The sequence below is a fragment of the Lynx rufus genome, unplaced genomic scaffold, assembly GCF_022079265.1.
Source record: "Lynx rufus isolate CCGP_SWC_20201006 ecotype Redwood Valley unplaced genomic scaffold, mLynRuf1.p SCAF_19, whole genome shotgun sequence".
In the NCBI taxonomy this organism is placed as follows: domain Eukaryota; kingdom Metazoa; phylum Chordata; class Mammalia; order Carnivora; family Felidae; genus Lynx; species Lynx rufus.
Genome location: NW_025814833.1, coordinates 2,548,559 through 2,572,344, shown reverse-complemented (window position 1 = coordinate 2,572,344; position 23,786 = coordinate 2,548,559). Strand labels below are relative to the sequence as shown.

At 35.3% G+C, this 23,786-nt stretch overlaps 1 protein-coding gene across 1 annotated transcript in view; it reads right to left on the bottom strand.

The window, feature by feature from the left end:
• Positions 1–1,045: 1,045 nt before the first annotated feature.
• The window catches only part of NRK (Nik related kinase), a 166,789-nt gene continuing 144,048 nt past the window's right edge, over positions 1,046–23,786 (bottom strand). Inside the window, exons 22-29 of the mRNA XM_047082137.1 lie at positions 18,052–18,195; positions 15,993–16,151; positions 11,899–12,003; positions 10,142–10,284; positions 9,693–9,842; positions 6,642–6,801; positions 2,801–2,940; positions 1,046–1,141 (exon numbers count right to left, since the gene is read on the bottom strand). Of these exons, the coding sequence (XP_046938093.1) occupies positions 1,046–1,141; positions 2,801–2,940; positions 6,642–6,801; positions 9,693–9,842; positions 10,142–10,284; positions 11,899–12,003; positions 15,993–16,151; positions 18,052–18,195 (1,097 nt within the window). The remainder of the gene's footprint in view (positions 1,142–2,800; positions 2,941–6,641; positions 6,802–9,692; positions 9,843–10,141; positions 10,285–11,898; positions 12,004–15,992; positions 16,152–18,051; positions 18,196–23,786) is intronic.

Here is a 23,786-nt window from a genome sequence, read left to right as displayed (position 1 = left end):
AGAAATGGGAAAAAAAAAGTATTAGCAGCCAAAGTTTTTTTGTTGTTGCATTTTGTTCATTTTGTTTAATAACTGAGGGGAACTTCTTATGTAGTTCAATCTAGGTTTGGGAAAATATTCCATGTTGTCTGATGGTCCCACTTTTGGCCAGATAAGAATTTTTATAAATCAACCAATCTGTCTTTGGGGGTTAGAATTTGATGCCTATTTTAAAGTATTAAAAAAAAAAACTCAACTCATTCTACAGTACATGTGTATAGGAGTTTAGTCCTGTATTCAGGCTTGCAAGTGTATTATTTGGTGGTTTAAAAAAACAAACAAACAAACAAACAAACAAACAGCTATTGCACATCTTCAGGGGTTCTGAGGAACATCAAGCATCTAAGACTTTCTTCCTTCTTATCAGGAGAAAACCAGCTGAACGTGGTATGAAAAAAACACAACTGGTCTCTGACTGGGGGCTTAACTGTCAAGGAACAGCAAGGAAATGGGTGGCCTTTTCCCCTTTATCACTGTAGTTTTCTCTAGGCATGCAGGTTGTTCAGCCTTAGTCTTGTTTGTAGCATAGTTCTTATTATTTTCATTTAATAATCTAACTTTTGGTTCTTTATATGACTTTGCAAGTTTGCATATAGTTTGTTGCTATTTTTATTTCTTTCTGAAAAACCTCACTCAGGGCCAATTATTTTGAAAGCTACTTGGAATCTAACTCATTACAGGTTTCTTTACTCCATGTAGTAATATCTGAATATAGATACTGTCCAAACTGTACTAAAAGTAATATTTGAGTTCACAGTAACAAAAGTTACAAAGTTTGTGCAAAAGACATTGTACACCATTGGAGTACACAGAGCTTGCTATAGTTAATTTTATATATAAAGCTGCATTTCTCATTAGAACTATTTTGTGCTACATTAAAAGTAAAGTATCTGATTTAATTTTTCCCTAACAATAAAACTGAATGCTCATTTAATCTCAGAAATTTTAAGATGCAGATTTCATATTTATGATGTTTGTAAATGTTGTAATAAATCACTGGAACCTTTTAAACATCATAAATGCTTTGGAGCTCTTCAAGTTTTCCAAGGGTCATGAAATAAACCCGGCTGTGGCGATTGCGCAGGGTAGAGGTAAAAAATAGCTTTAGAAAGAGAGAAAGAGACACCATCAGTAAATATTTTATACATTGTTATCTGATATTTTACAGATACAACTATAATTTCATTTGTTCTTCATCAACCAATTAAAATTATTAAGCCATACATTTTTTTTTTCAGAACAGGATTTCCTGAAAGAACAAGACTTTAAATTGGTACAGAGTCTAAATTATATATTTAAAAATAATCTTTTACCGTATTCTATATAACTGTACTTCTGCTGATATTCTTGATTTGTTTTGGTTAAGGATTCCCCTTTGCTTTAAAAAAAATCTTTTACTCAAGTTGGCTTTACTTTTTCTTTTAATACAAGGAAATGTATTAAACAATGTTGTTTGGCATTGTTAACGGTGTTTAAATGGCTACTGAAACTTTCTATTTTGTGGGATTTTCCATTTCAGTGGAATGGACATGACATCAATACATTGATAGTATGAGTTAAATTAATCAGCCTAGAGAGGAACATGTCTTATGAATATGGTCTGTGCCATACAGAAAATTAAAATAGAACATGAATATAAATAGCAAATGGAGGCCTCCTTGTTAGGACTAAGGCTTTATACATCCACAATGAATATACTTAGAAGAGTTTTGATATTGATGATGGTGATGATGATGGTGATGATGATGATGATAACACTAGCTACCCTTGACTTAACACATTTTATATACAGGCAGTATATGACATGCTTACTATATGCACATTAACACTAATTGTCAAAATTATTACCAAAGCAGTTTTTGATATTTTAATTTGGGAGATGAAGGAACTAAGGGTCAGGAAGATAAATCAAACTTTCAGGTTCTTATACCTAGTTATGTGGCCGAGCCGGTACTGCATGCTAAGACCATCTGACCTCAAACACTGATTCTTCCCACGTATGTCCCGTCATATTGCAAACCAGTATTTTTCTTTGATGCACAATGCTTTACCCTGGTTGTTCTAATATTAATTTGAATCCTCTGCAATGTCTTCCAAAGGTGGATGTTTTATAATTTTATTAGGATTATTTTTTCATGCTATTATTTCTCATAATATGTAGAGACTGTAATGATTTTATACAATGCATTTTTTCCATTTAAAGTATCTGAATTGGTTGTTAAAAATGATCACACTACACAAAAATTGACAAATCTTAACTTTATTTTTCTTACCTTTAAAATGGAAATAATACCCACTTGTGAAGATTAAAGTAATGTTGTGAGTATTTAGCACAAACTCTACCACATATTAGGTGTTTGGGAAACATAAATGCTTTTTTCTTCTATTATTGAATTATGTTGAAAACTATAAAAGACAGATTTACTCAAGCATTCTGTTTCAAATTATCATTAATACAAATATGAACAGAACTGTGCATCAAAGGCAATAATGGATTTTGCATCACACAAAATAATGGTTAAGTTTTTCTTAGGACATAATTAGGATTTTTACTTTTTTAGAAAAAAAAATTTTCAAATCAAATTATCATCATTTACCAAATTGATATTACTACTGCAAAATGAAAAACTGTTTTCATCAATAGTTTACCAACTTGGGAATTATGTCATAAATATATTTATGGACAGAAGGCATTGGATTTCCTTGTTTAATTTTCATTGTGTGCTTTATTTTTGCTGTAACTATGGGATATAAACAATACCTTGTCACCTCGGGTACACAGAAATCTCAGCTTTTTAATTGACCTGCGCTTCAGTTCACTTTCCAGAACCCTTGATTGCAAAGAGCGGACTTCAATGGCCTTTTGGCCCCATCCTGTGGTTCGCTGTGTACACTCAAAAGCTGCAATAAAAATTTAAAAAGCAGAAAAGCAGTCAACATTTGATTATTAAGAAGCTCATTATTATAGTTCAGGTAAACATATTCTTTTTTCCCTCCTTCTGCAGTTAGTCATCTGCCTATTATGCTGCTCAGCAGTGGTATTCATGCAAGCTATCTACTGTTACAATTGTGATCAATGTTGAGTAACTAGATCTCAATTAACTTTTGTATTCATATACCCTAATACCACAGAAAAAGCTAAGTGTTAATTCTATCCTGTTTGTAAAAAGTCAAATCAACTGACAGCCATTTTTTTTTTATCTTACAGTCTAGTTGAGGTATAGCATTCCATAAGGGTTTGTATTTATGCTCAAGTGACATACATAAAAACCTGATTAACTTCAAAATTAAAACTGTTAAAAAATGACTTGCTCAGATAATGACTTTAGCAACTCTAATGGAAGTCAATGAATCACCACATTATAAACAGAACTACACCTAATTTGATACTGTTTAGGCTCAATCTTATTCAGGAAATTTTATTAAGATTTTAACTTTTGGACTCTGTGTCACTTGGTGACAATAAAGATTATGACAATTGTATGTTGACAGATAATGACTACACTTATCGTGGTGAGCACTGAGTAATGTATAGAATTGTAAAATCACTATGTTGTACACCTGAAACTAATATAACATTGTACGTTAACTGAATTTCAATTAAAAAATTATGAAAATTGCTTAAAGCAGAAAAACCTAATTATGTAACTAGCTATATAGTCATCTGGTGCTGTAAGGTATTTTCTGACACAGGGAGCAGTATTATTGTTAAATGTTTAATATTTACTTTGATTTTATGTACTTTATAGGAAAGCAAATTTCCATAAATAAATCCAATCCTGCACTTAAAATAATATCAAAATTTTATGTCAAGCTGAAATAGTCTAGAGAACACCAAAATAAGGCACCTCCATTCCTATATTAACATGACTAAAATCAGAATTCAGTTCATTAGACTTCCCATTTTCTTATTTTTAAAATATATTTTTTTTAGACAGAGAGAGTACAAGTTCAGAGGAGAGGGGCAGAGGGAGAGAGAGAGAGAAAGAATCTTAAGTAGCTCCATGCTTAGCACTGAGCCTGACATGGGACTCAATTCCACAACTCTGGGATCATGAGCTGAGCTGAAATAAGAGTCAGATGTTCAACTGACTGAGCCTCCTAGGCACCCCTCCATTTTATTCTATTATAAGCACAATAAACTCTGAGTTGTTATAATATAGTCTTAAAATTTTTATCATTGTCAAAATTTCTAGAATACCTTTAAGCCAAAATTTACCCGGCCTATATATGTAAAAATTAAATATGCATAAAAGGACACATGAAAAAATTATTAAACTTGATTAAGGTGACTTTTTATAGGCACAGTGTGAGGCATTTAGAATTCCTCAACTAAAACCTACTAAGCATTTATTATCTCTTGCCTCCTTTCCATTATAATTCAAAGTATTTTTGTGTATGAAGTTGACTACAAAATTGTAATTAAATTATAATTGCACTTTTTTGTGCAATTATATTTTATAGTTGTATTTTTATTCAGACAAATGGCTCTCCTGGAAGAAGACTTAAGTCTAGTTTCAGACTAGAATTAAAATCACTCCAGATACAAAGTAAGTGAGGGGAATCCATGACCTGATTGATGGAAACAAGTAATAGATTTAATCTATCCAGATTTGAATTTTTTCACCTATATGAATACTTTATTAAAATTGTTATTTTTGTCAACAACCACACAGAGCAAACAATTCTAAATTTAACACACAGGGTACTTGCTGAGTCCAAGCACACAGTTCATATGGAATTATACAATTTTCACCTTAATTCTGAAAAACATTAATTTGCCATTTAACCTAGCTACTGAGCTAGCTTGCTTATGAAATGGGATCCAATGATTTGGAGTGGGTATGTCTAGTGATACCTGCTGTGAATGCTAAGCCTCTATTTATTTGTTTGAAAATACAAATCAATGATCTTATTATTGAAAATATTTATTATATCTCAAGGTAATGTAAATTTTAGATTGTGGAAATCTGGATCTAGGTTAGTTTTAAATAACAAAGCGGTTGTTTTTAGACAGAAGGAGAAATTGATTTCCTTAATAGCAGTGTTATACTGTAGTCTTTAGTATATTCTCAAGATACCCCTAATACACAAACCAAAATATCACATTCTTATAGCGCCATACTTTATTTTACATGGAGAGATACATTTTTCAAATTCTTGCAACTTAAAATAGCTTTTTGTTTTACATCAGAAGTTGTCCTGCCTAAGGACAAGAGCTTATGAGATGACATTTTAAGACCCTTTGATTCCTATGATTGTCCAGTGGCATAAATATAGGGGTTTGCCCAGTTTCCCATTTCAGCTGAATTTCCTTATTTCAATTTCTGATTAACATATTGATTGCAAATGTACCATTGTAAAGGTTAGAACAAGATTCATTTTTCAGTTTCTTTTGTCCCAGGTCTGTCAATTATAAGCATTTACCTCTGTCACTGAAAATGGTTTTAAACCCTTTGGGAGTTCTTACCTATTTGAAGAAATTGGAAGAGGTTTTCAGGACAATGCTTAACACTGTGTGCAAAAAGAAAGGATTCTGCAAATGCAATGCAAAGTGCCATCATCCCATAATGAAAAAAAGTCCATTAAAAAGCAGTTCTTTCAAACTGGTCCTTAAAGCCACATGGGAATCACACTTAACCATTTCATAAAGATTTCAGAAGCTTCCAACTCTTTAACAGACAAATTACCCTATTCTCTCTCTCTCTCTCCCTCCTTCCCTCCCTCCCTTCACTTCTCCTTCCCCCCTTCCCCTTTATTTGCTTCATTAATCTCCTCTTCTCCTTCCCCCTTCCCCTTTATTTGCTTCATTAATCTCCTCTTCCTTTCAGAATCATTTACCCTCCATCAAATCTTCCTATTCTCCCTAATACTTTCCTGTTCATATGCATTCTGTTTCTTATCTACAACCACCTTTGTAGTCACCAAACCTCAGAAACATACACAAGAGTCTCAAGTTATTCATATTTTGAAGATGAGCAGTCCTGCATTGGTCAAGAAGAAAACAATGTTCTGGCCTTATGAAGATGAAGTCAGTTTTCTTTATGTTGCCACCTGGATAGTACCTAATAGGCATTCCAGCTAGTCATATTTATCTCTTACATAAATGAAGGACGATGAAATCTTAGTGATAACCAACATGTCACATATTTAGTTTGTATTTGATTCTTCACAGGATTATCATTCTTTAAACAGATAACTATTTACTATATGAAATAGAGATATTCTGCTCTTCTTTTATGATAATTTGGCAGTCTCCTAAGATAAAGGTAACCCCCTAACATCAGTGTGAGGGAATGAAGCATTTCCAACATCTGCATAAAATCTGCAACCAAAGGGAATTAAAATAAAATTACGGATTATTGTGGAAAGGAATTCCTTTCTTATTTTAATTTTATGATTATTGCACATGAACAACTAAAGCAGTTGAAATTAGACTCTTTGTAGTAGCCTTGTGAATTCATTAAGCATATGGCAAACACACACAACTTAGTAAGTATGCAGTATCCTAAATTAACCCTATATGCCTTGAGGAAATGTGATATTTCAGAAAACAGAAGTTTCTATAGGATCATATGAAAAAGAAAAAATTTTGTACATACCTACTGAAGTTGGTATGTTTTTCCACACCTCAAGAATCTTCTTGAAGAGTTGTTCATTTGCTTCCATAGAAAGGGCTTCAGCATTGAAGGTGAGCATCATGCCAATTCCCAAGGAATCAGGTAAAATGATGATATTCTGTGGTATAATGATTTCCAGGGGCTGGAATTATGTTTCATAAAGATTTATATGTCCAACATTTTATCACTACTACTTTAATTGAAGCAGCTTGACTGAGCAATAAAGATCAAAAAGGGGTTTGAAGTGCAGGGAGGAAAAGAAACTTCTATTTTAATATTAAACAGCATGCTATCTAACATTTTAATATTAAACACTATGCTCTCTTTGAAAAGAGCCTTTTCCATGTCATAAAGACATCACTGTTTAAATAGTGTACTTTAGAAAACTTTGTTTGAAAAAAAGCAGAGAGATATTTCCAACACAGGAAAAATTGTTGAAATTTAACAAAGTGTGTATAATGATAAAAGAAATGTTACTTGTTACAGAGTTGGACTACAGATTCATTTCAGCACACTAATGAATACTTTAGTGATGAATATGTGAACCAACTAACAAATACACAATCACTGGTTATCTACACAATTAATTTACATCAGAAATAGAAATTTATCTTTAAAAAAAGCTTGAGCTTGAAATGTTTACAAGGGGCAACTTTATAATATTCATCACTGCTTGAAATAAAACAGCCATTCTCCCTTCACAAAAATGTAGAATTTCTTATCTAATTTATATAATCATAAAATATCTTCAATACACAATTCAGACATGAGAGATGTATCAGGTGACATAATATGAAATATTAAGCAATATCTAAGAATTCGTTAATTTTATGATGTTAAAACAATGTGATAAATTTTAAACTACGTAAATTGCCACATTAGTAGTATTTCTCTGAGAAATGAACAATTACATTCCTTTATTATTTCTCTAAATTAGCAAGTTACAAGAAAATAAGGTCAGAAACTATACTTGCCAAACCCAGCACACTCAGGCCAAGTGCTTGAGGCCATGTCTCAGCAACAACAATCCTTAAAACTAAAATGGGGATCCAGAGGCGAAAAGCAAATTTAATGCGTTCCCTGGGCACTTGCATGAGCAATTGAATCAGAAAAGAGATGAAGGAAGAGAGAAAAAGAAATTTCAAGGAAGAAAGTTGTCTAAAAACATCTGTTTAGAATAGAGGTGGACTGCTGTAAATCCAGAAAGCCTCAGAGGTAATTCCCTTGCTTCTCAGAAGATTCCTGCAGTAACCAGATATTCTTTAGCACACATGGCTCCCTCGTAGCATTACAGGTTTTGTACTTTGGAGCTCTTGGAAAAATAGCATTTTTAGTGCATTCTGTTTCAGAAGACACTCCCCTCCATTTTATTAGAGTCCTTACTGTTTTAATGGGTCAGGACACTAGGGCATTTAGCTAAAAATACTATTTTTTGAATATACTTAAGGTATCATAATTAGGTCATAAAATAATTTTTTAAAAACTGATCTCTCATTCTTGCTTCTACAATAATGAACTGATTGTTTCAAAAGGAAATAATTCTCCTTGCTTGGTAATCAAGTAGAACACAGAGTGCAATCTTCCTGAATGATGTTTCAAATAAGTATAAACTTGGACCAATATTGCAATGCTTAATATGGCACTGGCTTCAAAATGAAGGCTATCTGCCATGTCATAAAAAAAGATTCAGGAAGCTATGGAAGACATTCCAACTGACAAGTACTATAATACTTACATTAATATTAATCTGAACTCATATCTAAGTGACTTTGGCTGGGCTTGGTTCAATACTTTCTACATTATAAACAGGGTGGTTTCTATATACTCATAGGTGACAACTGAATGATCAGTTAATTAGATTGTTAATATGACCAATATGTTTTTTTAAATGTCTCCACTAATGATCTGACAATTGCTCTATGTAATTTTTCAGAGATGTATGAGACAATTCTGAAAGCTATGTAAAATATCATATTACTACAGTGACTTAAAAGTACAAAAAAGTTTTCTCCTGGACTTTTATATAATGCTAAACTGCTAAAATTTTAGTTGTCAACAAACTGGGGAATTAAAAAAGGGTGAAGCAGAGATTTGTTGTTTCAGCCCTTTTTAAAAAAGATATAATTTTCAATAAAGCAAACATCACTGCTACCATCAAATTTGAGACACTCAGAATCATATTTTGTATGGTGCATGTGTGTGGGGGTATTATGTTCGAACTCTATAAATTATGTGTATGGTATTTTTACAATTATCCATATTTTAGATATTTCCCCATAGTCTCATTATTTATAATTATTTAAGAGTTAAGAGTTGAAGTACATTATCTTTTAAACTGCTGAATCCTTTGATCAGAAATTCTAACTATAATTGATACTATATAAGAGAACACTATGATAATTTGCTATATGCCACAGTTAAAGCACTAGGATTTGGATAATGAAGGAGGGTACATATAATAATGTTGCAATACTGCTGTATTTTTAAAGAATCTGTTTAAAAATGTATTATGGGGTACAGAAGGACTAAAAGCAAAGATTGCAAACTCATACATCTACTAGGGCTAGTTATTATAAATACATAAAGGTGGATGGATAGGCAATGTATGTATATATTCCATCTAAAAGGGGGCAGCCATAAAAAAATAAAAATAATAATAAAATAAAAGGGGCCAGACAGGAATAATTTCCAGTTGATAATGGCCAGATAGTAATGAGAGCCAGATGTTATCAGACCTTTTGGTTTATCAATGGAAGTCCAGATTTTTAAGTGTAAACTCTATTCATTTAAAAACAAACAAACAAACAAAAACACTGTGCAAGACAAAATATATATGAAGAATAAACAGACTCAGCTGTGTGGCTAAGAAGCCATTAGTGATTTCTGTTTATCCATTACTACTTTCTGGTACTCTATACTTATCTTTTAGGTTTCAGCTCCAGTATAGATATTCATAATCATATTTTTAAATCTTTAAGAGTTTTGACTGTTAGAAAAACTCAAATTGTGGCGTACAATTTCTAGGGATCTTACGTTATTTGGCAGAGTCACATCAGACATAACCTCAGATTCTGCATCAATGATGTGATATCCATCTGCTGAGCTGAAGAAAATCTTTAGTCTTTTTTCAGAACCAATAGCCAGGTCAACTGTCACTGGCTTATGACCAACTGTTGGAAACACCTGTAGATATAAAACCAAATATGGCCGAAAGGCCAAAAATGACACTCTGACTAAGGTAAATGTTCCCATGCTCTTGTTTAACATGTTTATAAAATCCTGGTTGATTTCTAAAATTATATAATGCATTTAGAGACCTATGTATTATCAATTTTTCTTAGGTCTGTTACTATAACAAGAACATAATTATATTGAGGTTTTAAATTTTGAGTTTTCCTTCAGAGGCCAAATCTCCAATGATTATAAGAACCTTGTATGGCCTGCACTCTTTTCACTCTTTTTTCTGTCTTTAAATTCCTTGCCTTGAGTTTCAGCAGATGAAGGAGCTCATCTGGTCTCTTAAACCGGTTCGCTGGATCAGCTGCCTGTATTTTTGCCAGTATTCGTATATAGGCTTCATAGGACATGTAGTCTCCTTCGGAGTCTGCTGATTGATCAATGCATACTTGGTAGGGAATGAAAAAGGCCAGACATGTTAACCTACCATAGAATGGATGTACTCTAGGCTCCTATGATTCCTAGTCCAAGGAAACAAAAAGCCAAACAGGATTCATTGCCAAGTTCAGGTCACAGGAGAAGACTGGGCATCACAGGATTCACCATACCGTAGTCATGAGGTGAGATTCAAGAACTAGAGGGAGGACTTTGACCAGAAACTGTATATCAGGCTAGACAGACTGTTGGTACTTATCTTCTTTGTTTTCCAGCTCCATATCAGGCAGCTCTGACCAATCAGCAGACAGCCAAGAACAAACCCATATCCAAATACTGACAGCTGACCCAAGGCCCAATTTAGGGAGATCAGATCAGACCTGTAACCTATGCCAGGGCAGACACAGACTGTCTAATATAGAGGTCTGTGCTATTTACAAAAGAACATACTTATTATTCAAATAGACATTAAGAGGCAGTTATAGAAATTAGCCCATCTTATTGCATACATGTGATGTTTTGGCCTCGAAAATATACCATGTAAACAGATCCTGACCTTAGATACAAAATTATTTAATAAATACCTTGTTGGAGTCTATCATGATGTGTCCTTAATCGGTGCTTTGTAAAAACTTGTGCATGGACCAACTAGTTCAAAGTCACCGGAAACATTTGCTAAAAATACAGATTCCCAGGCCCTACTCCAGACCTACTAATTCAGCCTGGGGTTGGGTCTGAGATCAAAACTTTTAACAAATGTTGCAGATGATTCTGATGTTCACTCCAGATTAGGAGTTATTGGGGCTGTATATAATGCTCCCAGTTCATTAATCAGTCCTCACTGCTACAGAATAAGCACAAAATAATCCTATTTCACAAAATTCTGGAGTATTATTAAAAACTAATAAACATAAAGAGTCCCCAGTTTATGAGATGTGATTAAAAAATCATTAGTGACTTAGTTGTTTGGGACACCAACTGGTTACCTTAAGAGACTGATCCATAGAAGTTCAGTTAAACCATAATAAGGGTGGAAATATTACTGGTAATCCAAATAAGCCTAACCACCATTCCTTGCAATAGTTCTGGAGAGAAATGTGTTTAGAGTTCCAGCTTGGATGAGATATAGACCCACCCTTTTCTCACCACCCCCATCCTTGTAGCCCTGGTAATTAGAGCAAAGGCTTTCTCTTCCCTCATTCGTCTTTCAGTGGGGCTCTCCCCTCTACCATTGCCACACCTTTCCTCACCTTCCCTCTGCTCTCCACCCCCCACTAAGAGAGAACAGGGAATTTCTCAGCTTCAAGTCATTGGGGTGGCACCCAAAGCCTGTGTTTGGGGCTCTAGAAGAAAAAGTCTTCATGTTGACTACAGGAATTGGGAGAGAGGAGCTGGTAGGGTAGTCCTCTAAGGGGAGGGGTCAGGGATTTCTCTCATACTCTCCCTTGCTGTGTGGCACCTGTGAATTATCTAAAAAAGGGTTAAATGATAATTATTCACATGGTATAGTCAAATTACATTAACTGTAGAAGAATGGTATATATTTATGCCAGTATATTTCAAAATATTGTTGTGTTTACAATTTCTCAAAAGAAAAACCATATGATCTAAAGAAAATGGAGACCACTTACTTTAATAGCAGTACTTTCATCGAAGGACTTTGGTGCCCATGCATAAAGGTGAATTGATGACTTCAAAGCAATTGCAATATATGTTGTTTCTTCATGTTGGACTACAATGATAAAACACAAAGAAGTAACAATGCCACAGAGTTAACAAGAACACTCAGGTATTTGTATTGGTCATTAAGAATGTTATAACCACAATATAAGCACAGATTATATATATTAGAAAAGCTTTTTAGTTACAATTTGATGCCCCCCAAAAGGTGACAAAACTAACTATATAGTTTTATGAAGTGTATGCATTAGACTTTAAGAGTACTCTAAATTGTACACTGAAAACTACAGAACATTGCTGAAAGAAATTAAAGGAGACCTAAATAAATGGAAAGACTTTTTGTTCATGGATGGGTAGATTTAACATTCTTAAAGGGCAATACATGGATGGACCTAGAGGATATTCTGCTAAGTGAAATAAGTCAGACTGAGAAAGACAAAGACTGTATGACTTCACTCATATGTGGAATCTAAAAAAAAAAAGGAATAAACAAACAAAAATCAGAATCAGACCTATAAATACAGACAACAAACTGATGGTTGCCAGAGGGAAGGCAGTCAGGGGATGGGCAAAGTTGGTGTAGGGGAGTGGGGGATAAAGGCCTCCAGTTAGGGAATGAATAAGTCATGGAAATAAAAGGCAAAACATAGGGAACATAGTCAACGATATTGTAATAACATTGTATGGTGACAGATGGTAGCTACATTTGTGGTGAACACAGCATCACATACAGAGAAGTTGAAGCAATATGTTGTACACCTGAAACTAATTTGATATTATATTGTCAACTATATTCAAAAAAATCCAGCTGAGCCTTGCTCAACTCACAGACTTATCAGAAATAATAAATTACTGTTGTTTTAAGTCACTAAATAAATAAATAATAAAAATGTAAATATTTTAAAAAGTGGACAGTACTATCTAAAGTGATCTATGGACTAAATTTAATTGCTACTAAAATATCAATAGTCTCTTTTGCAGAAATGGAAATGCTGATCCTAAAATTCATGGTATTAGAAGAGTCCTTGAATAGCCAAAACAATCTTGCCAAAGGAAAACAAAGTTGAATGACTCATACTTCACAATTTCAAAACTTACTACAAGCTACAGTAATCAGAACAGTGTAGTACTGAGATAGGCATAGGCATATAGATCAACAGAGTAGAATTTGGAGTCTATAACTAAGCCCATATATCTATGGTCAATGGTGTCCTACCCATTCAGTTGGGAAAGAATATTCTCTTCAACGAATGCTACCAGGACAACTGAATATCCACATACAAAAGAAGAAATTGGACCCATTACCTCACACCATATGCAAAAATTAATTCAGAAGGGATCAACGACCTAAATGTAAGAGCTAAAACTATAAAACTCTGAGTAGTAAATATAGGAATAAATCTTCATGGCAATGGATTTTTATATTTGACACCAAAAGCATAAGAAACAAAAGAAAAAAAATAGATAAATTGAGTTTTATCCAAATCAAAATTTGGGGGCATCAAAAAAACACTATCAAGAAAGTGAAAAGATAACCTATGAAATGGGATAAAATATTTGAAATTCATATATCTGATAAGGGCCTAGGATCCAGAATATATAAAGAATGCTTACAACTCAACAACAATAAGTAAATAAATGAATAAATAAATAAATAAATAAATACATGACAACATTAGTTATCAGGGGAACACAAATCAAAACTACAATGAGATACCACTTCACTTTGATGGCTAGAATCAAAAGACAGACATCTACAAGTGTTGGTAAAGATGAAGAGAAAATGGAGCCTCCATACTTACGGCAATGTAAAATGGTGGAGCCACTTTGAAAAACAGTCTGGCAGTACCATCCAAGAGAATATAAAACATGCATTCCCATGTACAGACACATGTATGACAGGTTAATACATTTCGTGTATTAATCCACATTAATTTGTAAAGAGTATAAATGTATAAATAATGGATGTGCAAAAATCATATGAACAAAAGGTATATCTATACAATGCAACACTATTCAGTAATAAAAATAATAAATATTGATACAAGTTATACAGGCTACAGCATGCATGAACCTTGAAAACATTATACTACATGACAGAAGCCTGTCACAAAAGACCATATAATATATGATTCCATTTAAATAGATTGTTCAGAAAAGAAAAAGTTATAGCAAAAGAAAGTAGATCAGTGATTATTTAGGACTCTGAGGAGAATAAGGTTAATGTAAGAGAGATGGAATGTGGAGTGATTGCTAATGGCTATGGGGGTTATTTTGAGATAATGAAAATGGTCAAAAAACTCTACAAGCATACTAAAAACCATTGATTGTACACTTCTAAATGGGTAAATTTTATGGTATGTAAATTATTTCAATACAGCTGCTTTAAAAAAAGAGAAATGAATAAAAAGTATATGCTTTCTTTCAGACCTTCTAATTCTTATGGAATATGTTGTCCTACTTCCTAGATTTATATTTTGTGTTAAAACCCTTTTTCCTTGTTTAGAACATTGTTTCTGTCCTTTCTAGTCAGACTTCATCAGAGACAAAATATAAGGCTTCTCCCCCCTTCTCTTATTCATACCTGGGCCCCCCCTCTCTCTTGGTCTTGCTCTCACTCTCTCTCTCTCTGACTCTGGTTGTTACTTTTTCTTTTCGACACCCAAGTAGGCTAAAGAAGCATGATTAATATACCCCCAACAAGCAAAGAAATTCTCTGTTAAGCAAACACTTCCTATAATTTTAGTATATGGCAGTAATTGGTGTCAGTCCATTATTTTATGGATCTTGAAAGGCTATGAAAATGCCATGCAAATATGAGTACATGGCTGTCCTCCTATATTCACATGTCAATAAGACAAAGGCTTTTAGTTGTTATGGGAGGGTTGTAATGGGTTCAGCTAGGAAAAAACGCCTTAACTAATCCATCTACTCACCAAGAACACAGATTTGCAAGGTGTTCTTGTAATTGATTATTGTAAACTCTCTCTTGTTGAACTAAAAAATTTACAAGTTAATAGGAGGCAGTTCTGCTATACAAACTCTTTGTTTAACATCTTGGGATCTCTTTCACCTTTGGCTACTAAATACATACAATATGATTTGGAGGAGAGTAGTGATACATAAGACTAGAAAAAAGTTGTTTAATGCCTAGTTTGTCTGGGTACTCATTTCTCCCTTTAATGGTGTATGTGTACTTATATAAACACATATGGAAACTATTCTGGAAAAGCCTCTTTATATGCAGAACAGAAATGGTCAGTCAGGATAGCAACACCCAGTTAAAATATCATGTAATTCCAGCTATCTTTTATCTATGTCACTAGTTCTGTCTGAAGGGGTAATTAATGAAAAGGAAAGGAAGAAAACAAAGGCTGAGAGGAGATTTGCTTCAGAAATAGAACAGAATGGGATATTATAATTGTCTAATTGTTGACAGATGAGAGCAGGATTCTGAGACCCTGGAGTTGTTACCTCATTTTGCAGTGGATAGTTGTAAAGAGATAGGACAAATGATAACAATCTAACAGAAAAATATTTAGCAATTATATTCATGAATATTGACAGTGGAAGCAAGAACCAGCAGACCACAGAGGAATTTTCTTTTCTACTCATTGCAAAGTTTCCTAGTCAGTATTAAGATAAATTTTCCAATTAAAAAAGTGGAATTATTATGCGATTCTATTTTATTGCTTTTCCAAAGAAAGATAATATCATATGAATCTCCATACAGGTATTGCAGATCCATTAAAAACATTCATTTTTAAAATTTTTTAATGTTTACTTTGAGAGAGAGAGAGACAGAGCATGAGTGGAAGGGGTGCAGAGAGAGAGGGAGATACAAAATCCAAAGTAGGCTCCAGGCTCTGAGCTTTCAGCAAAGAGCCCAACACAGAGCTCAAACCCACGAACCGTGAGATCATGACCTGAGACAAAGTTGGATGCCCAACCAACTGAGCAACTCAGGCACCCCCAATGTACTTTACTAAATGAAGGAAAGCAAACTTTATATAGCTATAGTAAACATGAAAAGAGACTTACGGACACTGAAGTGTTCACAACCTGTCAGTTTATCAATAGCTTTGCAGGCTTCTTCTGTCTTTAGCATCTCCTCTTGTCTTCTTTTACTATCAGGATCATCATTCAAAATCTTGTTCCTCAGCCAGGTCAAATGATACACCCTAAGTCTGTTCTTATGGCCTGATAGATAAGAAACAGTATTTCAATTCTGTCTATTTTTTATTATATTAGAAAGAGAAAATAATAACAGTATTTTGTCCTTTTAACAAAATCTTCTCATTAAAGTAAAAAGCACTTTTAGAAAAACTACACTATTATTAGATTCTTCACGTCAGGATTTATAAATATGATAGAAAAGTCTTTCTTAGTCTCTCACTTCCAAGAGATAGTCAAAATGTCTACCAGCTACCTATCTGCCTATCTGAAGAAATGTAAAATACATCTTTGGGACAGATTAAGACTGCCATGGTGCAGGTAATAGAATTACCATCCATGTTTTGGCTTTTATCTAAGTCATGATCTTTCTGGGATTCAGAGACCCAGAAGCTGTTCCTGGTAGTATGTATGCATGAGAGGGATGTCTGATATATTCACTGTTAGGCATTCGGGGCTAGTGGGAAGGGTCTTTTTGTGCTCCTTCTTTCCAGCATACTTAGAAAATAATTAAAGTTTTATCATGTTTTTCTCAATCCAATTTATCTTTAATGCTAATTTTCTAATTGTAAATCCCAGCAAATTCTTACAATTCCTTCAGGAAAAACAGACCATTAAATTACACATTTATTTGTATACATAGTGACTTCATATTCATTTTTATAGTTTATTTTTATAAGATTTCTAGGCCCAACAATAGGATTCTTCCTTGTGATTAATCTTACATATGTTTTTGCATGACATTTTTTAAAGCAGCATTAGAATTCAGACATCTACGTCTATTTCAATTCTACTCTTAAGAGGTAGAATAAATTTGTACTCTAATTAGGTATCTTTCTACACTGATATTCTCAGTATTATTTGATGCAAAAATAATCTACATTTGAGAGAAACTTAAGCATTAAAAAGAGCACTTTTTGGTTAGAGAAAGTTGGATAAAAAATAAATAAATCGGTTTTCCAGATGTGCAGTCTCTTGGCCACCCAGATGTTTTCAAAATCTAAATGTTGTATCTTTGTACCTCAAGCAATTATAAATTAATGAAAATGAAACATGATCAAAAAATCATGAAGCTTTAGCATATCTAGAGAGGATTTCCCCCCAACCAAAACCTAAAGCAGAGTTAATAATTTTTAGGAAAATAAATAATCATTAATTAATGTGCCACATAGCTACTAGGTACAGACAGGAAGTATGCAAACACACAAATAGCTGTAATTAGCTTCATTTTATTCTACAAACTATTTTTTTTAACTTTTCCTATCCTTTTGTCAATCATCTTTTGCCTGCAGTTGGCGTTAATACTAGTGCTTTTCTAATACCGAGTACTGTTTAGTAGTGACAATTATTATTAACATCTGTTTACTTGCTCTCTCATATTCAGAGATTCAGGCTCTGACTGACCAAAATTAAGAAGTTCAATTACTATGTGGGAATAAGGTCGAGGTCTTAGGGTATCTGTTCTTGTAATTAATCCTATCTGAAGACTCTCATGATAAGGCTGTGCCAGGGACAACACTTTCATTTTTATCCAATTACTTTCCAGTTTGTTCTTTGTTAACTTCTGGTAAATCACAAGAAAAGTATATGATGAATGTGGTCATGTACACATGGGTGGGTAAAATTGTGAGTCATAAGGTTGTAGGTGGCTACTCAGAAAGTACATGAAAGATGTAAATGACATGTTTTTTTCTTATCAATGACTTAGGTGCATTACCAGCAAATATCCAGACACAGAAGGAAAGTCAGAAGTTAGTTCAAACTGTAAATAGACAAGAAAACACAAGTAGGGAAGTTTGGTGTCCCAATTTAAGGTTATATTTAAAGTGCTTTCCTATGAACACTGTCACCTGAGAAAGTCTTTAGCCTAGTTTGGAACCTAATTTATCTGCATAATTACTTAGCTAATTTTAGTTCTTAAACAAACCGGAGATGGTAATCAGCAAATTGAGTGGCTCTACAACTTGAATCTGACGGAATGGTCTTCGCTTTATCAGTTTAGTAATGTCTGCCTTTCCACTTCTGTCCATCAGATACAGATTAGATCGAGTTCCCAACAGCAAATTCACTCCTGTTTGTATATAAAAAGAAAGGTACTATATTAGCTCAGATCACATTTTTTTATAATTGAATTTATATTAGTACTTTTGCTACTCCAGTGTGCTGATCTGTGCAAACATGACTGATAACACTTTAGGCTAATGTTAACCTCATACTGTGTAACAGTGAAGCCTATCAACAGAACAAATTTCACTGAAATACACTAAAATGTAGAAGATAATACCCTCTGGCAATATTCTACTGGCGGGTATCTGGTGTGGCATCTCAAAAGGAGAACTTTATAAATATCTGAGCATCCTTTAGCAGTGTCCCAAACTTTAGAAAAATTAATCAACCGTTTTGAAAATTACCATTAAACATTAAGGATGTCTATTGCATATGAAAACTTCAATTCAGTTGATTTTTCATTCCTAATTATAACTAAAGGTTTTAATGCTTTTAAAATAATTATATGCAAATTGTTTTTAAATTGAGTGATTCTGTGTTCATGCAAATATTTAAAAACTTACATTTCTAAATACCTATGAAAGTAGTTCTTACTTTTATTTATCTAAATTTCTACATTCTATTGTCTACTTGCTCTATTTATTCAAACATAAACACGGTTTAAAGACTGAATGAGAGGACTGAAATGGAAGATTAAGCTAAATTAGAATATACTTCAAACCACTGTGGGAGTTTTCCCCCCATAACCTGATACACAGGAAAAACTCAGCAAAGTAATACAATGGAGAGTATTTCAGTGTCTTCCTTCTACTTGTAGACTATTTGTGTTTCAAGGATATAAGGAGAAAAGGCAAGTGTCTCTGCTTTTACTTTCCGACTCTGTCCTTTTCCAGTTCTCTAAGTAATGGCCTGTGGCAGATTTAGGAACTGCATCTCCTCCCACAGGGGAATCAGAGACAGAGGGGAAAATATAGTCAATTTTGACCATAATCTTTTATTTTTCAAAATATAAAACCACAAGTTATAAAAATGAATGAGACACTAACTAGATCTCTGGGTAGTTGTCTGACTGAAATGATAATGAAGTAAACTTTGCTTTCTTGTTATCTGACATAATATATTAGCTTTGAGGATAACATGTTTTTTTCCAAGTTGTTCAGTCCATATAACTATACTGTTTTCTACATTGCTCTATTTTTAATTTAAAATTCTGTCCCTGTTTGCTACACTGCTCTATTTTTAATTTAAAATTCTGCCCCATGTTCAATCATACATTAAGCAAAATCTATGAAATTGCAAGTGAGAGGTTGGAATTTACTTTGAATTTCTTCCCTCTTTCCATTTATTTATTGTTTCATTTATGATTCAGACTAACTTTAGTAAAATATTGTCTGAGCCTTATTAATATGGTTATAATTATTCTGGAGCAAAGGATTGAAAAAATCTATCATTAAGACATTATCGAAGGTCATCCAGATGGCTAACATACACATGAAGAGATGCTCAACATCACTCATTATCAAGGAAATACATATCAAAGCTACAATGAGATATCACCTCACACTTATCAGAATGATTAAAATGAACAACACAGGGAACAACAGATGTTGGTGAGGATGTGGTGAAAGGGGAACCCTCTTACACTGTTGGTAGCAAGGTAAACTGGTGCAGCCACTCTGGAAAACAGTATGGAGATTCCTCAGAAAGTTAAAAATAGAACTACCCTATGGCCAAGTAATTGCACTACTAGGTATTTACCCAAAGGATACAAAAATACTGATTTGAAGGGGGACATGCACCTCAATGTTTATAGCAGCATTATCGACAATAGCCAAACTATGGAAAGAGCCCAAATGTCCATCAACTGATGGATAAACTGATGGATAAAGAAGATGTATATATATACAATGGAATATTACTCAACCATAAAAAGAATGAAATCTTGTCATTTGCAACGATGTGGATGGAACTAGAGTATTATGCTAGGTGAAATAAGTCAGTCAGAAAATGACAAATACCATATGATTTCACTTACATGTGGAATTTAAGAAACAAAACAGATGTACACAGGGAAAGAAAAAAATAACAGGAGGCAAACCATAAAAGAGACTCTCAAGTATAGAGAACAAACTGAGGTTGCTGGAAGGGAGGTTGCCCGGGGTGAAGGGCTAAATGAGTGACAGGTAGTAAGGAGGGCATTTATTGTGATGAGAACTAGGTGTTACATGTTAAGTGATGAATCACTAAATTCTACTCCTGAAACTAGTATTACAGTGCATGTTAACTAACTAGAATTTAAATAAAAACTTGAAACATTGAAAAAAAGACATTATCAAAGGAACTTTCTCTACAAATCCTCAAAATTATTTTATTTATTTATTTATTTATTTATTTATTTATTTGCTTGTTTTTATTTATTTTTGAGAGAGCACAAGCAGGGGAGGGGCAGTAAGAGGGGGGTCAGAGGAGCCGAAGTGGGTTCTGTGCTGACAGCAGCAAGCCTAATGTACGGCTGGAACTCACAAACCACGAGATCATGACCTGAGCCAAAGTTAGACGCTTAACTGACTGAGCCACCCACGTGCCCCAATCCTCAAAATTATTTAAAAACAAGAATGTGGGGCGCCTGGGTGGCGCAGTCGGTTAAGCGTCCGACTTCAGCCAGGTCACGATCTCGCGGTCCGTGAGTTCGAGCCCCGCGTCAGGCTCTGGGCTGATGGCTCAGAGCCTGGAGCCTGTTTCCGATTCTGTGTCTCCCTCTCTCTCTGCCCCTCCCCCGTTCATGCTCTGTCTCTCTCTGTCCCAAAAATAAATAAACGTTGGAAAAAAAAAATAAAAACAAGAATGTAAAGAAATCTGTCTTGTAATATCTCATTAGGTATTATATGCTACACACTACCCTAAATTAAAAATACTAAGCTCAGGAGGATTCTGGGAAGATGGCGGCGTAGGAGGACGCTGGGCTCACCGCGCGACCTGCTGATCACTTAGATTCCACCTACACCTGCCTAAATAACCCAGAAAACCGCCAGAGGATTAGCAGAACAGAGTCACCAGACCCAAGTGCAGACGAGAGGCCCACGGAAGAGGGTAGGAAGGGCGGCGAGGCGGTGCGCGCTCCACGGACTGGCGGGAGGGAGCCGGGGCGGCTCGCCAGCCAAGCAGAGCCCCCGAGTCCGGCTTGCAAAAGCGGAGGGGCCTGACGGACTGTGTTCCGACAGCAAGTGCGACTTAGCGTCTGGGAGGTCATAAGTTAACAGCTCTGCTCAGAAAGCGGGAAGGCTGGAGGACAAAGGGAGGGTGAGCTGCGGAGGCCCCGGACGACAGAGCTCAGTTTGGCGGGGAACAAAGGCGCTCGCCAGCGCCATCTCCCCCGCCCATCCCCCAGCCAAAATCCCAAAGGGAACCGGTTCCGGCCAGGGAAATTGCTCGCTCCGCGCGAACACCCAACTCTGTGCTTCTGCGGAGCCAAACCTCCGGCAGCGGATCTGACTCCCTCCGGCTGCCACAGGGCCCCTCCTGAAGTGGATCACCTAAGGAGAAGCGAGCTAAGCCTGCCCCCCCTGCTGCCGTGCACCTTGCCTTCCCACCCCAGCTAATATGCCAGATCCCCAGCATCACAAGCCTGGCAGTGTGCAAGTAGCCCAGACGGGCCACGCCACCCCACAGGGAATCCCGCCCCTAGGAGAGGGGAAGAGAAGGCACACACCAGTCTGACTGTGGCCCCAGCGGTGGGCTGGGGGCAGACATCAGGTCGGACTGCGGCCCCGCCCACCAACTCCAGTTATACACCACAGCACAGGGGAAGTGCCCTGCAGGCCCTCACCACACCAGGGACTATCCAAAATGACCAAGCGGAAGAATTCTCCTCAGAAGAATCTCCAGGAAATAACAACAGCTAATGAGCTGATCAAAAAGGATTTAAATAATATAACAGAAAGTGAATTTAGAATAATAGTCATAAAATTAATTGCTGGGCTGGAAAACAGCATACAGGACAGCAGAGAATCTCTTGCTACAGACATCAGGGGACTAAGGAACAGTCACGAGGAGCTGAGAAACGCTTTAAAGGAAATGGAAAACAAAATGCAAACCACCACGGTCGGATGGAAGAGGCAGAGGAGAGAATAGGTGAACTAGAAGATAAAGTTATGGAAAAAGAGGAAGCTGAGAAAAAGAGAGATAAAAAAATCCAGGAGTATGAGGGGAAAATTAGAGAACTAAGTGATACACTAAAAAGAAATAATATACGCATAATTGGTATCCCAGAGGAGGAAGAGAGGGGGAAAGGTGCTGAAGGGGTACTTGAAGAAATAATAGCTGAGAACTTCCCTGAACTGGGGAAGGAAAAGGCATTGAAATCCAAGAGGCACAGAGAACTCCCTTCAGACGTAACTTGAATCGATCTTCTGCACGACATATCATAGTGAAACTGGCAAAATACAAGGATAAAGAGAAAATTCTGAAAGCAGCAAGGGGTAAACGTGCCCTCACATATAAAGGGAGACCTATAAGACTCGTGACTGATCTCTCTTCTGAAACTTGGCAGGCCAGAAAGAATTGGCACGAGATTTTCAGGGTGCTAGACAGCAAAAATATGCAGCCGAGAATCCTTTATCCAGCAAGTCTGTCATTTAGAATAGAAGGAGAGATAAAGGTCTTCCCAAACAAACAAAAACTGAAGGAATTTGTCACCACTAAACCAGCCCTACAAGAGATCCTAAGGGGGACCCTGTGATACAAAGTACCAGAGACATCACTACAAGCATAAAACATACAGACATCACAATGACTCTAAACCCGTATCTTTCTATAATAACACTGAATGTAAATGGATTAAATGCGCCAACCAAAAGACATAGGGTATCAGAATGGATAAAAAAACAAGACCCATCTATTTGCTGTCTACAAGAGACTCATTTTAGACCTGAGGACACCTTTAGATTTAGAGTGAGGGGATGGAGAACTATTTATCATGCTACTGGAAGCCAGAAGAAAGCTGGAGTAGCCATACTTATATCAGACAAACTAGACTTTAAATTAAAGGCTGTAACAAGAGATGAAGAAGGACATTATATAATAGTTACAGGGTCTATCCATCAGGAAGAGCTAACAATTATAAATGTCTATGCGCCGAATACCGGAGCCCCCAAATATATAAAACAATTACTCATAAACAGAAGCAACCTTATTGATAAGAATGTGGTAATTGCTGGGGACTTTAACACCCCACTTACAGAAATGGATAGATCATCTAGACACACGGTCAATAAAGAAACAAGGGCCCTGAATGAGACACTGGATCAGATGGACTTGACAGATATATTTAGAACTCTGCATCCCAAAGCAACAGAATATACTTTCTTCTCGAGTGCACATGGAACATTCTCCAAGATAGATCATATACTGGGTCACAAAACAGCCCTTCATAAGTTTACAAGAATTGAAATTATACCATGCATACTTTCAGACCACAATGCTATGAAGCTTGAAATCAACCACAGGAAAAAGTCTGGAAAACCTCCAAAAGCATGGAGGTTAAAGAACACCCTACTAACGAATGAGTGGGTCAACCAGGCAATTAGAGAAGAAATAAAAAAATATATGGAAACAAACAAAAATGAAAATACAACAATCCAAATGCTTTGGGACGCA